Source organism: Orycteropus afer, unplaced genomic scaffold, assembly GCF_000298275.1.
Source record: "Orycteropus afer afer isolate SDZICR_OR568_19922 unplaced genomic scaffold, OryAfe1.0 scaffold00007, whole genome shotgun sequence".
Taxonomy (NCBI): domain Eukaryota; kingdom Metazoa; phylum Chordata; class Mammalia; order Tubulidentata; family Orycteropodidae; genus Orycteropus; species Orycteropus afer.
In genome coordinates this window covers 23,094,873-23,113,571 of record NW_006921594.1, presented here as the reverse complement: position 1 = coordinate 23,113,571, position 18,699 = coordinate 23,094,873, and the positions used below count along the sequence as shown (strand labels likewise).

Genomic DNA, 18,699 nt, shown 5'->3' with positions numbered 1-18,699 from the left:
CGCCAAGGAAAGCTTCCGTGCCTTCCAAGTTGTGCCAGTAATAAACAAAAACCCTGGAGCGTACCCTGCAAGTTTCTCACTCCTTCGCTAACTGCAAAAGGAACAGAGTGGTGGAGCTGGTCCTTCCTCCAGCCGGCTGCAGCGCATTCCTGCATCTCGAAGGCTGTCTGAGCCCGAGGTCAGCCCCGCCCGCCCTCGCGGCTCCCTGCCAGCCTCTCGCGGGTGCGCTCTGGGTGGGGCCTCGCGGCTGGTGTAGTTGCGGCCGGGTGTGCTCCGCCGCTGATGCGAGCCGGCTGGGCGGCGCGCCGGGGCAGCCGGAGCCGCGCGCCGAGTCGCTGTAATTGGACACCCGAGCGCTCACCCCCAGCGCCGGGCCACTTTCCATTCACTCGGAGGTGCTTGATTGAGCGACGCGGAAAAGGGTGCCACGGCACTGCAGTGCTATAAGGACTCCTTTACAAAGGAACTCCGAGGACCGAGAAGAAAAGAATTTCACCGCTGGGACGCTCTGGACATTAAGGTCTTCTGGGAGAAGGGCTGGAGACGCTCGCGGACCCAAACTGGTAACAAGTTGATGACTTTTCGGTGCCGATTCCTTCCAACTTCGGTAAGCTGGCGGCGTTATTTTCAACGTAGCAAATACAACAAAATAGAACTTTTTTGGTTTGCTTCCTGACTTTTGATAGCTCGAGGTACTCAAGTCTAGACGTTTTCTTAAGAGCACACGCGGTTTATCAGGGAAGTGTATGGCTTGCCGGGAGCCCGGCTTGAGTTGTTTCTTTAGACTATGACACCTGCAGAGAGTTTTAAGTTGACTATTACAATGCCTTCTAAGGCAGAATTGCTCAAGAGGGACCTAAATGAATGTAATTTATTCCACTGCACTGATTAATTGTATTACATGTTAGTTTGGAATCGCTAGGATTGAAAACAGCAAATATTTTGTATAAATGGCTAAGTTAAAGAAAAGAGGTTATAAAGGATACATGCATGGGTGGGGAGGGGACATGTGCAAGGCTCGGCTTTCGGTTTCACACTTCTCATCACTAGATAAGATTGAAATCAGATGGCTTGAGTACTCGCTTCATTTGGTCTGTCATTTCTTCTTCAATTATTATCTTTTTCAAATTGTATCATATTTTCTTTTGGGGAGACATATCAGATACAACACTAATAATAGCAATATGTAAAATATACAAATATTATTAGCTTGCTTAATAAAAAATAAAGGTTAGGCATATTTATAATCTTATGTGTATTTCTTTTTAGCTTCCATAGTTAACAAAGTCAACAAAACTAGGGAATGAATTACTATGGGAAAGTCACCCATGAAATCAACTTTGGTCTAAGTTAATTTAGGGATGACAGGGTGAAGAGGTTGTGGAAGCAGGAAAAAACTGTTCCTTTTGAAAATGACTAATACAAACATCTCTTGAGGCTCCCCCATCTGTGTGCGAAAGGAGGTAGATAATATCCTTTCTAACTCTCACAGAAGATGCACTACCTAGAAATCAATTTATACCTTTTGTTAAAAATTGCATGTTTAGTTTATGTCTTCTTTTTCTTAGGTATTAACGAAGCATACTTTTCAATGTTTAGTGTCGTTTCTTTATTGAAGAAAATGAGTGATAAAATTTGAATTAAAAGTAACAATGTTGAAGAGCAGCATTGTTGAAACCTGTAGAAATAATCATCCGAGTAAACTCTCATAATCATGCTAGACTCATCATGATGGGATTCCTTTTATGGTCCCAAGTTTATTTTGCATATTGGCCACTAGAGCTCCTGTAGGTTTTCAGTAACCCAGTACTGGTCTTCCCTGGTGTTCAGAGATATGTTGATAGCACGTATCCCTTTTATATATACAGTCTCCAACAGTAATACTTGCTCTCTGATTTATCTTTTGGAATTTGACAGCCCGCTTTCTGGCTGATTTATTAAAAGTGTGCATTGGTGGCTACATGGTTCACCGGATTGCTCACCACGAGCTCATTGGATTGAATTTGGCATGGGTCCATGTTTACCTCATCAGCATCATTCACAGTTGCATGGTCATCTGTACAAATCGGCAGATAACTGATTAGAGTGATTTTAGTGATCAAGGTTTGGGCATAGATTTATTTATTGAAACACCATTTCAGAGACAATTACTCCGAAAGAGCTAATATGCATGGATATGTATGGGTGCACATGAATGTTCATGTGGGATTTCCCTACTTCTAGTATATTTATGCGGAGAAACGAGAATTTTTTACCTACTAATAACCTCTTGGTAGCATTTGCAAGTCGTTTTTTATTGAATGTGTTTTTTAGTAAGAAGTTAAAATATTGTTTTCTTCTGGGAATCAATAACTTTTTACTTGCTGCTTTGTTCTGCTATGTTATTAACAATATTTTACTGGAAGATGAAACAGTTTCTCTTGTTCCAAAGACTTCCAGACACAAATGAATCAAATCCAAATTTTCCTGTGCAGACGAGAAGCATAGTCACAGCACCTCCTACTGTTTGTATTACTGTAAAAGTTCAGATGTGTCTTTTGCAAATAGAGTGTTCTGTCTGGGTTACTGTTTTTGTAAGCCTATAATGTGAAGTGAGATATAACTAAATTTTTTTCTCTTGTTTGAAGGTAATTTCCCTTGGATATCAACTAGCAAATCTGAAGAAATGGCATTTTGGATAATTCATGTGTTGATTGGAATATTTGCTTGTTCTGTCTTTGCAAAAGGATCTTCTCAGCCTCAAGCAAGAGTTTATTTAACATTTGATGGTAAGAAAGTTGATAAGCACTTTGGCAAAAAATGTTATTTTTTTTTCCTTTTTAATCCAGATTCAAAAATTAATAAATGAATGAAAGAAAAATATTGCTAAGTATGATAAAATTTTAAAAATATTTATTAGACTGCTTTGTGGATGATATGGCTATTTTAAATGATTGTTTAATAGATGAATGTCCTCTATTGCATTTGATAAAATGATTATGAAAATGCTTGAAGTTTATGCGCTCTTTCCTTCTAATGTTTCTTCTGTGTTTTTAATATGTGTGTGAGTGTGGGGAAAGATGCCTAAGATTTTTGATCTTAACATTCAACTGGTTTGGTTGAGCAATACTTTCTATGATGTATGTGGTGATCTGCAGGAACAAAAAGAGCTATGTAGGTTTTTCTTGCTGAAAAATTCTCCCTGTGAATTTTAGACATTTGCTTCAAACTAATCAGTCCATATGTTACTCTCATGGTGTGTCTGTCTTCTGTTTCCACAAGGATTCCCAGAGGGTGGCACAATTCTCTAATTGAAAAGGCCCTAAAAGAGTAGTTGGAAATATGCTATTGTTTGCTGTTGTGTACAAATGTTCTCTTAAGAGGCTTGGGAAAATCTGTGTGATTTCAAATTTTCACTAACCATTAAAAGTATAAGAGCCTCTGAGGGAAGGGCTCGACAAATATATGTAAGCACCTTGAATGTATATAGTTCAGACCACTTACGGATGGATGGTTTGGGTCAATGGAGGAACCCATACTAACTGAACAGCTCCAATAACATGTGGATGAGAAACACCAGTCCACCAGTCAGGTTCATTTCTTTTCTTTTTTTTTTTTAATTTATTTCAACTCTGTCTCTGCTTAAACCTCAGTATCATTGGTTATATTTTTCAGGCCTTCCTTTTTCAGGGTGTTTCATGCTCTGTGTTATCTTGAATTTCAAACAGCAGTATGATTGACACTTATCAAATGGCTAACTTTCTTTCTTTCCTTTAAAGTCACCAAGTGCTTTTTTCCCAAGGTCATCATAAGTACTGAAGGTGCCATATTTAGAACTTCAAGTGTGTGAGCTTCTAATTGCTTTCTTAGCCTTCAAGCCAGGCATTCCCATTAGAACCCATAGTTATCCAGTTAAGCTGTGAAAAGTAGGAAAAACAGACCCTTTAAAGTGTCTCTTTTTCTTAATTACTGAAGCATCTTGCAGTCTGTTCATGCCTTTTCTCTTAAATGAGAACTGTGAAATATGTTGTCAAATAAACAAGAAAAGGCATTAAAGAGCAGTGAAGTTTTCCATTCTTTTGCTGTATTTCTCCCAGTGTATAAGGTGGTGGAATCATCTAACAGATTAAACATAGCTTCTCTCTCTTCTGTCACATCAAAACTGACCAAACTTTTTATGTAAATATTAAGAACAGAGATAGTTCAACTCTCTATTTGAAAAGAAAATTATAGTTTATCTTTTGCAGAAGGAAATTAAGTACTACAGCCTTTTAGAACCACATGTGAATATGCTGCAGGACAGTGATAATTATGCTTTACAGTGACTAGATGTTATGATGAGCTTTTAAATATCCTACATGTCTAATACTATAAACACTCTCAAATATAACAAAGATTCCTGCAGAATAAGACCTACCTTAATTTACAACATATCATGAATGGGGCATGAAAAAATTAAGCTTTTGCTTTGACAGCATGTTGCTATATTGTTGGTAAATGTTTTGTCCTTTCTAAGAGTATCACAAGAAAATAATTGGAGACATGGAATATCATTTAATTTGGTAATTATTTCAAGATATATAGCAATAGAGAGAAGGAGACTCTGTATAGGAAGGCATTTGACTGCTAACCAGATGGCTGGTGGTTCAAACCTACTGGCTATTCCTAAGAAGGAAGGTTGGGCGATCTACTTCTGTAGTGATACCATCTCAGAAACCCAAGGAGGGGTTGCTATAAGTCGATGCAACTCAACTGCAGTGTAGGAAGAAACTCTGTAATTTATAAATTAACTTAAAACATTTCTAAAGTGAACTATATTAGGCAATGTAACAGATAAAAAAGTCTCTTGGGCAAAAACAGTTGCTAAAATGTATAAACTTGAGTCATTAATTCAAAGCTGTTTTATTAACAGAAGTAACAGCTTGAGTTATCACTTCTGAATTCATTATTGAAAGTTCCTCATTATCTTATGATGGTGCATCATCAGAGTATCAAACTGAATAGGTTACCAAGTTTTTCCAAAAATGGTTTATAGAGCTTTGTACAGGCTTGGCATATATATATATATATATATATATATGTGTTTAAATAAATATGGTTATATACTCTCTTCCATTTATTTCATATTTCAAAATTTCTATAACTTTCTCAACTAAAAATTAGGGGTTGGGACATGATCTTGAGTAAATTCAAATGAAGTGCATCAGTCAGTGATCATTTGTATCATTTCTTTATATCTCTTTACATCTTTATATCCTCATGTAATTACCTTGCCTTCTAACTCCTTCATCTTGAAATCTTCTCCATCATTATAACTTTGTCTTCTGCTCATCTCTTTCCGCTGAGTCTTGTCTTACTCACAGTCCAAGTAAGAATCCCAGTCAATTTAAAGTGTGTGAAATAAGAGCTCTCTTCTCACATGCAAGTTCCATCCTTTCTTCTTGTGGTGAAATGATAGAGTGATAACATTTGGGAAACAATGATTTACAGATTTGACTTTCCTATTGAGCTAGAGCCAAGGTCAACCAGATGGTTATCAGTCCTATGGAAGAATGCACATCAAATGTTACTAATTAGTTACATTTGCGCAAGGTAAATCTTCCATGTTAAGAGAACTATGACTTCTCTTAAAACCAAAAACCAAACTCACTGCCATCGAGTTGATTCTGACTCATAGTGACCCCCATGGGTTTCCAAGTCTGTAAATCTTTACAGAAGCAGACTGTCTCATCTTTCTTCTGTAGAACAGCTGGTGTGTTGAGACCTCCAACACTTTGTTTAGCAGTCAAATGCCTTAACCACCATACCACCAGAGCTCCTTGTGACTTCTCTTAGATAACCACATTTTGTAATTCTTATAATTTGCATTTTATGCCAAATAGCTTTCCAGATGAATATAAAATTCAAGCAAATGCTTTTTGCTTGTGTTGAATTTTTGATGAAAAAAACTAATAGATTGACAGTTTCATATTTTACAACTTTATTTTTTTTTCAGAAAATCTATAGCATGTAGAAGTGTCATGAGAAAAGGCAAGACCACATATATATAATAGTAATAAAAAAAAAATCACTGCCGTCAAGTTGGATTGACTCATAGCAACTCCTTCTTGGGTTTCCGAGGTGGTATCACAATGGAAATGGATTGCCCAATCTTCCTTCTGAGGAGTGGCCAGTGGGTTTGAACCACCAGCCTTCTGGTTAGCAGTCAAATATCTTAGGCACTATGCCACCAGAGCTCTTTCTATACAATAAACAAACATATTTTTTGACTGTATATAAGAGAAAACATTGTAGAAAAGGTTCTGCTTTACTCTAGTAAAGATGTTAGCATATATTCTATTGCAAAATGAAGAATATATACCTATAAATTGGTAGAAGATATCAGTTGCATGGAATCTTTAAGAAAGTGTTTTTGGGCTTCAGACTAGTGAAGATGTCTGTATTAGGACAGGTATAAAATGTGATTTCTCAGTTAAGGGTTTGAAATACTATTTTTATTTTAAAATTAGGGGATTCTTATAAAACTATAAGATTTCTTTCTCAGCTAGTATTTCAGATTATACACTTAAAATGCTGAATTTGTTGATATAAATTTATTCATCATATTTCCTTACTATCCTATTATGAAGAACCTTAATGGTGCACAGGTCAGACGCTTCTCTGCTGACTGAAAGGTTGATGGTTTGAACCTACCCAGCTGTTCCATGGAGAAGGACTGAGGACCTACTCTTGTAAACATTACGGCCTAGGAAATCCTGTGGAGCAGGTCTGCTTTGTCACATGGGGTCACTAGGAGTTGAAATCAAGAGTACACAACAATAGAAAAACAAACACACACCCTTATTATGTGTGCAGATCTGTAATTACACTCTTCTTCATTTCTGATTGTCTCCCCTCCCCTTATGTCCTGATTAGTCTGGGTAAAGATTTATCTTTTTTTTTTTTAATCGATATCTTTAATGAGCTTTTGGCTTAATTTATTTATTTTTCCTATTGTTTTTTTTTTTTAATAGTTCATTGATTTCTGCTCTAAAGTTAATTATTACCTCATTTCTGCTGGTTTCAAATTTCTCTTCTTTTTGTTACTTCTTAAGGTAAAAGTTTCAATCATTGATTTGAGACCATTTACACTATAAATTTCCCTCTGAGTACTGATTTAACAGTATTCCATGCACTTTGATAAAGTGTCTTTTAATTTTTAGTCCATTCAAACTCAACCTTGATTTTTCACTAATTAACTCTGAGACTTTGTCAAGACATCAGTTCCCCATCAACTAAAAGAATGTACTGTATTAACTTTAGGATATCTTGTTGACCTAAAATCATGTAAGTTTAGTTTTGTTGTGTAAATGTCATCTTCTTTGGAAAAATGTTGTGCAACTATTACTTTCAATGTTTTGTCCTTTCTAAGAGTATCACAAGAAAATAATTGGAGACATGAAATATCATTTAATTTGGTAATTATTTCAAGATATATAGCAATAGAGAGAAGGAAACTCTGTATAGGAAGGCATTTGACTGCTAACCAGATGGCTGGTGGTTCCCTGTTTCCTTCCCTCCATGCACACTTGCCCCCTGTGCTGTCTCCCTGTGCATCCACAGCCCTTCTATTCTCCCATGATTGTTCTCTCCAAGGAGTGTATCTACTTCAGGGAAATGTTTAGCTCACATGCCTGTCTTTTGTTTGGCTGGAAGCCACAGGAGTGGGTTAAATTCCAGACCTGAAGGGCAGCTAGGGGCCATAGTCTCAGTGGTTCCATCAGGCTCTAGCAGACCAGCAAACCTGGTCCTCCCCTCCCTTTTCTTTTTCTAATGATTTTGAGTTTTGTTCCACATTGTTCTCCTATTCCATCCAGGATTTCCTACATAGATCCCCCTGCTAGTGGTTGACAGTGGTAGCCAGGCACCATGTAGTTCTTCTGGTCTCATAGTTGTACAGGCTGAGGATCACATGGCGTACGAGTCACCTGGACTAACTGTTTCCATGAATCTTTGGTTTTCTTCATTCTTCTTTGCTCTGAACAAGAAGAGACCCATCGTTGAATATAGATGGCTGCTTGCAAGCTTTTAAGATCCCAGTCGCTTCTCGCCAAAGTAGGACGTGGAACAATGTTTTGTGTAGTATGTTATGCCAATTGAGCTTGATTGCACCTATGGTCCTGAGCCCACATATCTAACTACTCGCTCCATCTGGGTAGCTGGCTGTGGCAAAGAGTGACTACAACCTTGTCCCTTGTCAGCTCTAATATATACCTGGGAATTCTTACAGAACATACCAATACACTTGTAGAAACATTGTCTGCCAACCTTATACATGGTCTTGAACACATTCCCCTCTGCATAAACATACCTAATAGTTCAACTTGTCCATCCATCTGTCCACCTGTATATCCATATTTGCCTTCACTGACATCACAGTACTGTATGTGCAAAAGGGTTCATCTTTGTTGTCTATACCTCCCATGTACCTCTCTATGTCTTCCTCTTCTTCAGTGCTACTGTGTTGATCACTCACATTTGGTACATTTCCCTTCTCTTCACCCAAATCAATATTTGTCTTTACCTATCTAACAATGTTCCCTCCCATCCCCTTCTATCCTTGGTAACCCACAAAGAAAATTTCCTTCCATAGATAAACCTTTCCTTGACTTTTTACAATAACAGACTAATATAATATTTTTCCTTCTGTGATTGACTTATTTCATTCAGCATAGTGTCCTCCAAGTTCATCCACATTATGTGGTGTTTTGCAGATTCTACGTTATTCTTTAGGGTTGCATAGCATTCCATTGTGCTTATGTACCATAATTTGGTTATCCATTCTTCAGTTGATGGACATCTAGATTGTTTCCGTCTTTTGGCTATTGTAAATAGTACTGCAATGAACATGGGTGTGCATATGTCTGTTCTTGTCCTGACTCTCACTTCTTTAGGATATATACCTAGTAATGGAATGTCTGGGTCAATTGGTATTTCTAATTCCATCTTTTTTAGGCGTCACCATACTGATTTCCACAGTGGTTTATCATTTTTGATAAGTCCCACCAGCAGTGAAGGAGAGTCCCAATCTCTCCTCATCCTCGCCAGCCTTGTTGAACTTTGCTACTAGTGCTGAGGCAAGATGGTATCTCGTTGTTTGGATTTGCATCTTTCTAGTGGCTACTGACAATGAACATTTCTTCATGTGTTTGTTGGCCTCCTGAATATCCTCTTTGGTGAAGTGTCTATAGAATAGCAAAGATATCTTTTTATTAAACTGCCCCCACCCCACTTAAGCTCATGATTCATTGCCTAAAATTCTAATGGAAATTGACCAAAGATTAAAACTCCATAAGGTTTCTGCTGTTTTTCTGTATTTTCTCTCATGTAATATTGGGTAATCTTCCACCCCAAAGTTGAATTTTATAATTTAATATGCATGACAGTGTTCTAAAAGCATAAGAGGCACTGAATGTGAGCTTTGTTTTGGGAAACAGGTATATTAATACTAGACACCAGGTTTGCGTAAAATCAACAGGTCTTTCATTTATTTAGTTCATGATTCTTTTCACCTTCTTTTAGTGGTGAATTTTCATTAATAAAGCCAACAAGGTCTCCAGGTTATCAGTAATATAAGAGAAACAATGATGAAATTGTATAATACATCCTTTGTCTTTTAATATCTGCCTCATTTGACAAGAAGCTTAGTTAATTAAACAACAAATAATAGAACCCCTGTAAAGTAGGGACCTAAACCCAAAAGCTGTTTAATTTTTATTGGGCAAAAAACTCAAAATAATAAATTGCCTCTTTATGAATTCTGCTAACATTAACATTACAAGGCATATTTGTTGAAAACAGTTTATCTTGTGGTTGCTCAAGAGAAAAAAAAAGGCCAGTTGTTCTTGATTTATCCATTAATCTTGGAGAATATTCACTCTGGTTGTGTTGAATCTTCTGAAATATATAGTTCTCAGGAAAATCTATGTTCCTGCAGTTACTTTCAATTGTCTTTTCAATGGTCCAAGTTAAATGTTGCATCAGCATCTTAAATGATACCTGTGTGTTTTAATAAACCTAAACTCAACAAGGGGTGCTGTTTGAATAAGAAACTCTCTGCACTCTTCCCTTTGTGAGATTGTCATTGATGAATGCATGTGTGAGTTGGATGTTACCTAAAACTTATCATTTCTATGGTCTAGTGAAGAGATATAACACAGCAGATTAAAAACTTTTATCAAATGCAATTGGAATAAAACAAGGAGGAATTTCCAAGAAATGTAGCCTCTTTTGTCTGTTTTTACCTATACATGTATATTGATATGAGACTCTGATGGTCATAGTAAAGCAAAAATCTGTTTCATGGCCTTGAATTGAAGAAGGGAAATTTTATTTCAGATACTGAAAAGAATGTCTCCTTAAAATTAATAGGATAGAAATAGACTACAATGATATTGTGTGGGTCTCATTTTTAAGATTTTTTAGAAGATAGAAGCTCATGTATTCAGATATTACAACAAAATCATTATTACTCAATTGCTCTAGGTGAGTTTTCTTAATTCGAATAAGCTTGATCCTGTTGGCAAAAGATAATGTATGATGTCGAACCATTCCTAAAACTACAAAGTAGCTACAGTTGAGAACATAGAAGAGATACTTTACTGACCTGAAATCAGAAGATCGGCTTACTTGCTATGTCCATCCAGTAATCCAAGCAAAGGAAGGAATTACTTGAAAACCAAAAAATCTCATATTCCACAGATTATCCATAAACCAAAAAACAAACTCATTGCTGTCAAGTCAATTCTGACTCATAATGACCCTACAGGACAGTGTAGAACTGCCCCTTGGGTTTCTCAAGGCTGTCAATCTTTATGGGAAAGAGACCTCCACATCTTTCTCCCATGGATTGGCTGGAGAATTCGAACCACTGACCTTTCAGTTAACAGTTGAGCATTCAACTACCACACCACTAGGGCTCCTTATTCATCTCAAAAAGACTCACTGCCATCAAGTTGGATCTGACTCATGAAGTAGATTGCCCAACCTTCCTTCCAAGAAGTGGTTGGTGGGTTTGAACTGCCAGCCTTCTGGTTAGCAGTCAAATGCCTTAGGCACTACGCCATCAGAGCTTCCAGATTACTCATGGTTATATCTAAATATTTATACTTAAATTGGACTTAACTCTATTAAATGAAGATGACTCAAGCATTATTAGCTTATTTTAGACTGATTCACCTATTACATATTAATAAAAATATATGTCACATTGTCTTTCTTTACCAATTTTGATTTACAAAAACATATCTAGAAACAAAACATGCATGTTTTCCTGGATATATGCTATTGTTTTGCCTTCTGCATTTCTAAAATATTTTTGGTAATTTCTTTATATTCATTATAATAATCACTAACCTTAACACTGCCTTTGTGCCAAGTATTGTTTTAAATACTTTGTGTCATCTCATTTAATTGTCTAACAGTATTGCAAATTAGACACTATTTTTATCTTTCTAAAACACAGTCACAGAGAAGGTAAGTAACTTGCCAGAAAGGAGCAAACATTAAACACAAGCAGTCAGAGGTAGACCCATTTGTGTAGATCCTATGAAGATTAGTTCTCAGATCAATATAAATCACAATTAAAATATAAAATGTATTTTCTCATCAAGGCATTTTGTATTTTCACTTTAACATGTTCAGGGTATCACAAAAGAGCTTCGCTTTTTTCTTAGAACATCATGCCTTCATGAAAATAAAGGAAATAAAGCCCATTCTCTATACTATCCTGAATTTCTCCTCAATTTATGATTCATCAAGGTGAGGATGAGGGGAATTATTTCTCTGGAATGTGTATATCACCTATGTGATACTTCCTTTTGTACCTATGGGAACAAGCCTAAACTCAGATATGGGGTAATTACAGAAAATGTATTATTTGCCCACTTTATCTCACTATGTAAAGTTATCATCCTGTCTCTACAAGTTCAAAATAGCCTAAGCTTTCTTAGAAGGGAAAAAGAAAATGGTTCAAGTATTCTTTTTTATAGATACTATCACAACATTGACTAACTATAAAACTGAGACACATTCAATTTTTCCATTTCCTAAACATCTTTTATATGATGAGGTATAAAAACCTATAATTTTAACTTTATCCCCATTACTATAAATATAAATGATACATGTATATGAGAGCTGCAGGCTTTGGGCAAATTCCAGCACTCCTTTACCTTGTGCATTTTCATTTATATATCACTTAGGCCCTCCGTTGTTAATGAGAACAATTTAAAAGCAAGGAACAGAAAGCTGAGACTTTCTAGTGCAGAGTAAGAGTTGGCAGCAGTCAGAGCACATAAAAGGCAGAGCTAAGTGCTGAGCCATGTGCTATTTTGGGGAACCTCTAGTTGTGAAACAATGGACTGAACTGTAAAAGATGACAAGTTCATTTTGCGTTTCTAAGGTGCATGCTTTTTAGCAACAGTACTTTAGATCATCTTATCCAGTAGAAATCTCTGCTTTTGAGCACTCAGTATGTTACTTCTGCAGAATCCTTTTTACTTTTCAAATGATTTTCACATATGTTATCTCATTTATTACAGAATTCCTGTCAAGTTGGTTGATATGTGGAGACATGGAGCCCCAGACAGGCTAAATGTCTTGGCTAGGGTCATGCAGCATGATGGAAGCAGAGACAAGACTAGAAGAGGGCAATGCAATAAGATGGGGAAAATTGATTATGAGCATTGCATGCATAGAATCAGAGACACTTTGTAAAGTGTATTATAAAATCTGCAGAAATGCCAGGCTGTGATTTAAACTTTACTCATGTGTTTGTTTCTCTAAAGTATGCACTACATTATATCTTAACTTACCTTAAATTTTTAACTAACTATGGATTTTTAGCAATAATTTTTCAGACTATAGACACTTAATTCTATATTAGAAATGCTCAAATTCTGTTTGGAAAGATTGAGGTGATGGATAAATACCCAAAATTCATATTTTGTTTGTAATTCATGTAAATTAATGAATATACTTTCCTTGTCTTGCTTTTTCCAAGTTACTGCTCTTATAGTCAAGAGTTTAGTGTAGTGCCTAAGGCACTTGACTGCTAACCAGAAGGCTGGTGGTTCAAACCCACCAGCCACTCCTCGAAAGGAAGATGAGGCAATCTACTTCCATAGTGATACTGCCTCGAAAACCCAAGGAGGGGTCACTATGAGTTGGGTCCGACTTGATGGCACATAACAACATAACATTACATGAAACAACATGATTCCAACAGAACTGTATTCCTAACACAGGGACCTCTTGTTTAATGGAATAAATGAATAGCAGCAAAGTGATTATGTACATGGCTTGTATAAAATAAATAACGTTTTTTACATTTAATTAACAAATTAGAGTTCAGCCCATCTGTATACAAATCATTTAATAGACCAAACTGAAAACCTCTTAATAAACAAACAAAAGTTGATAACCAAGCCTGTAAAAGTTTTGATAATACAATGGGGTGAACCCTTTGGAGCACTTTTAGAACTTTTCCAGGCTCTTGAATAAACACTAGTTATCATAATTCAAGCAAAAGCAGAATCCCATCACTTAAATTATCTCTTGATTTGAATAGAATTATTGGATAATTTCATTTGTGATAGTTACCAGTCAGAATCCTGAGCATTCTATAAATATTACCCACCTTGTTCTGTAGTCACACCTCAACTTTATTATGTAATAATGACGGAGAGAGAGCAGACTGTCATCGCGATACATGTGTTGTTGTTGTTATGTGCGTCATTCTTTATAGAAGCAGGTCCTTCTGGCATCAAAAGATTCTAACTTTTGTTGCTTTATCCGGCCAGATTGTCGCTCCACAAATTTAGGCTCATGGATTTTTTTTTTTTTTTCCTTCCCTGAACAGTAATACCCAGAACATTCCAAAAGACCAGAACATTAAACTGGAATAAAACAATGAGTGTATTACCATCACCAAAAGAGCATTTTGAGTTTTATTAGAAGAAACCAATTAAGTTGTTATTTTCAAGCAAAGAGCTTGGCATGGCTTCAGAATGTTACTTTCCGGAGTTGGGCAGAGGTTTAGCTGGCACAGAGAGCAGATCTTTAGCTTAGAATTTTGACAGCTTTAATGCAAATGCGACTGTGATTCTTTTCTTTAAGCTAATTCTCTTAAAAGCCATGCTTCCTGCCACTGTTCAACATAATTGCATCAATTCCATTTTCCATTAGTACTTGAAACCTGCTGATGTAACTAGAGCTGTAAAACCTTTGCGTGAGAAATCTAATTATGCAAATTTTTTTTCAGGGGATCTGATAATGCATATGTTCAACGCAGTTGTAATTTTTATTTTGATACTTAAAGTAGAGTAGGTAAAGAGTTCTTAATGCTAGTATTATATACTTTGGTTATTCAGTTAATTGTATTGACTACAGTGCTGTATGGAATTTTCTCTTATAGAAGGATAAGAACATTAAGCTGTATTTTGTTGAAGAAAAAAGTAGCTTGTATCTCTTTGCAATATGTTGTTGTTAGGTACCATCACGTCATTTCCGACTCATAGCGACCCCATGCACAGCAGAACAAAACACTGCCCGGTCCCACGCTAGCTTCACGATCCTTGCTATACTTGAGCCCATCACTGCAGTCACTGTGTCAATCCATCTCATTGAGGGCCTTCCCTCTTTCGTCAACCCTCCACCTTAGCAGGCATGATGTCCTTCTCCAGGGAATGGTCCCTTCTTACAACGTGATCAAAGTAGGTAAGATGAAATTTGGCCATTCTCGCTTCCAAGGAGCATTCTGGCTGCAATTCCTGTAGGACAGATCTATTAGTTCTTTTAGCAGTCGATGGAACTTTCAGCATTCTTTGCCAACACCGCAACTCAAAAGCATCAACTCTTCATCAATCTTCCTCATTCATTTTCCATATTGCATATGAGGCAATTGAAAATACCATGGCTGTGTCAGGCACATCTTAGTCCTCAAGGAGACATCTTTGCTCTTCAGCACTTGAAAGAGGTCCTTTGCAGCCAATTTGCCCAGTGCTGTACGTTGTCTGAAGGAGCTCTGGTAGCATAGTGGCTAAAGCACTTGACTGCTAACCAGAAGGCTGGCGGTTCAAACCCACCAGCCACTCCTCGGAAGGAAGGTTGGGCAATCCTACTTCCGTAGTGATACTGCCTTGGAAACCCAAGGAGGGGTCGCTATGAGTCGGGGCCGACTCGATGGCACGTAACAACAACAACAACAACAACATATGTTGTCTGATGTCCTGACTGCTGCTTCCATTGTCATTGATTGTAGAACCAAGCAATGTGAAGTCTTTGACAACTTCAATCTTTTCTCCATTTATTGTAATGCTGCTTATAGGTCCAGTTGTGAGAACTTTTGTTTTCTTTATATTTGAGATGTAATCTATACTGCCCATTGTATTCTTCAGTCTTCATAAGTAAGTGCTCCATCTTCCTCACTTTCAGCAAGCAAAGTTGCATCATCAGTGTATCACAGATTGTTAATGATTCTTCCTCCAATCCTGATGCCATGTTCTTCTTCATATAGTCTAGCTTTTTGGACTATTTGCTCAGCATGTAGATTGAATAAGTATGGGGAAAGGATACAACCCTGACACACTCCTTTCTTGATTTTAAACCATATAGTGTCCCCTTGTTCCATTCGAACAACAGCCTCCTGGTCAATGTACAAGTTCCTCATGAGTATAATCAATCAAGTGTTCTGGAATTCCCATTCTTCTCAAAGTTACCCATAATTTGTTATGATCCACACAATCAAATGCTTTTGCATAGTCAATAAAATGTAAGTAAACATCTTTCTGGTATTCTTTGCTTTGAGCCAAGATCCATCTGACATCAGCATTGATATCCCTCGTTCCGTGTTCTCTTCTGAATCCAGCTTGCATTTTTGGAAGTTCTTTGTTCATATACTGCTGCAACCATTTTTTAAATTATCTTCAGTAAGATTTTACTTGCATGCAATATTAATGATATTGTTCAATAATTTCCACATTCTGTGGGATCACCTTTCTTTGGAATGTGTTTAAATATAGCTCTCTTCCAGTCAGTTGTTCAGGTAGCTGTCTTCCAAATCTCTTGGCATAACTGAGTGAGTGCCTCCAGTGGGGCATCCGTTTGTTGAAACATCTCAAGGGGTATTCCATCAATTTCTGGTGCCCTGTTCTTTGCCAATTCCTTCAGTGTAGCTTCAACTTTTTCCCTCAATACCTTTGGTTCTTGATCATATGCCACCTCCTGAAGTATTCTGATTATAAGTGAAAGGAAATGTTTTTTGCCTTTCTTCTTGTTATGTCTACAGTAGGCACATCTCTTTTATAATGTGTTTATTTTTGACAGTTTTCCTTCACAGAAACTTTCATAATGATCTGCATTTATTGAATTCCTCTTATGTCTACCTTATACTCTGCTGGTGTGTATTTGATGCATTTCTATAACATGTCTTTAATGAATACACATTTCAGATACCATGTTAGAAAGTTAAAACAAAATGTAACATATACTTATCTAGTAGTTTATCTTCTTGCATTTGTTTTTCCCTAATCCTCTATTTGTTTATTTATTTTTAATTGAAATAAAAAAAGATGATCAGGTTTAGCCTGGACTTATTCATGAAATGTTGAAAGCATCAGAGTCCTCATGCTGTTGGCATATGTAGCAGGAAAGAAGCTAACGGTGGCCTAGAGTTAATATCATCTGTGTGCACTAGAATGAAATTCAGTGCCCGGAGCACTTTGTTGAAATTACCTCTTAAACAGATGTCTTTGGTTTCCAAACTTTACAATAAATATTTGATATAAGGAATAATTTTAATACCTTTTCTAATATGGCTTCTGGGGAAAAATATTAGATTTTTAATAAATAAAGATAAATTTGCCAAGGTCCATTAATGCCATAGACATTTTTCAAGGTATGTAAGTATCTGTATTAAATTCTAAGAGTAAAAATTTTGTTCACCTTAAAGTGGAAGCTGAGAAATCTTGTTAGAATTGATTGTTGGAGAATCTTGGATCAATATGAGAAAAAGCTTTTAAGCCCTTTTATTAAAAAATTTATGTCTAGTCTATTTCTTACTATTTTTTGCTTCCACTCACCAGTCTGACTTAAAGAGACTCCATTACCACAATATTCAGTTACAAAATACAAAAAGACCCAACGAGATGCATTCAATTCTACAAATATTTTAGAGATCCTACTTTGCACAATGTTTTATGCTGCATTTATAGGAACAAAGAGAAGTCAGTGACCACCTGTTCTAGTAAAAAGGTTATGCCAACTACATAAATAACTACTGTACCAGGCACACCCTGGTGTGTGTCATAAAAGAGACAGACACGAGCAACCCACAGAAGAGGACTTTCTTGAAAGTAAAGAAAAATTATCTTAATTTGGTTTCGAATAATGACTTTGTATAGTACGTGCATTATTCATTCTGAGATCAGAGATTAGTTTTTACCATGATTATAAACTGGATTGAAAGGTAAGTTAAACTGGAATGCCATTTATTATTTCACTTAACAGTATCTAAGGCTGTAGGCAGAGCAATTTTCCCGCTTTTGTTTTGTTTTTAAACTCTAAATCTCCAGCAGCGCCTGAAACTATACAGAATCAGTAGTGATTGCCTGATGATCACTTTCCCAGTCAATTCAGAATGCCTAGGTCATTTGAAACCTTAAACTCTCTATAGTGCAGGTGGCAGTAGGGAGCTTTTTTTAGAGTCCTTGCACTTCTCTATTTCCCAGCCTCTCTTGTTCTCTAGTCTGCTCATGCTTATGCTTTTGAGCTTGCTCTCTTACACACACAGGCACTCATTCACATATGCACACACATACATGCACATAAACACACATACACACATAATCTTGGCCATATTTTAGGGATGGAGCAAGGGCTTGAGGGAGCCTTTCTTAAATATCAACATAACGGAATCTCTAGAAACATCATCTTCTTTCATGTCCAAGTTCAATTCCGTACCCAGACATCCCCAAACTCCTTTCTCTGGGCTTTCATTCCAGTCAGCAGTTTATCATCCCAGTATAAGGCAAAATAGCTATAAGATAGGGAAAAAAAAAACAAAAAACACTTGACACTAATCCAGGAAAATAATATGTAATTCTGAGAGCTTTTAGAATGACTGGAAAGATTAAACCTAGAAAAGTGATTCTCAACTTCAACAACACTTTAGTCTCCTGAAGACTTATAAAAATTACGATATGAAGGCCGCATCCAGGCCAGTCATGAAAGTATCTAGACATGGGCTAGACACTAGTGTTTTTAAACTATTCCAGGTAATTCTACTCTGCAGCCATGTTTGGGAACCACTGCCCTAAATTCCCTGAAGTGTAGTTTTTATTAGAGAATGTGAAATTGCCAGGAAACTCCTCTTAACTGTGGAAGAGAACTCTGTTTAACCTTGCACTCTAACAGTTTCCAGGCGAGGGTCATGACTGACAATCAAATTATAGCCCCTTTGCTCAATAATTGAGACATTCAATGCCAAGGAAATTACCATTAGTGTATTGATAATGCAGTTTGGAGGTTGACAGCCTCCAAAAGTGGGCAATCCCCCTTCCTTTACTTCTGTGTAAAATGTAAAGATCCATTTCAAAGAGAATTATCTTAATTTTTCTTCAAAATCTTTACATTTTTAAATTTATTAACATCTTGGGAAGATACTTGAAAACCTAAGCTAAG

At 36.6% G+C, this 18,699-nt stretch overlaps 1 protein-coding gene across 1 annotated transcript in view; it reads left to right on the top strand.

The window, feature by feature from the left end:
- The first annotated feature begins 2,629 nt into the window (after window positions 1-2,629).
- The window catches only part of SEMA3C (semaphorin 3C), a 210,462-nt gene continuing 194,392 nt past the window's right edge, over window positions 2,630-18,699 (top strand). The window contains exon 1 of the mRNA XM_007944851.2: window positions 2,630-2,768. Within this exon, the coding sequence (XP_007943042.1) occupies window positions 2,666-2,768 (103 nt within the window). The 5' untranslated portion in view covers window positions 2,630-2,665. The remainder of the gene's footprint in view (window positions 2,769-18,699) is intronic.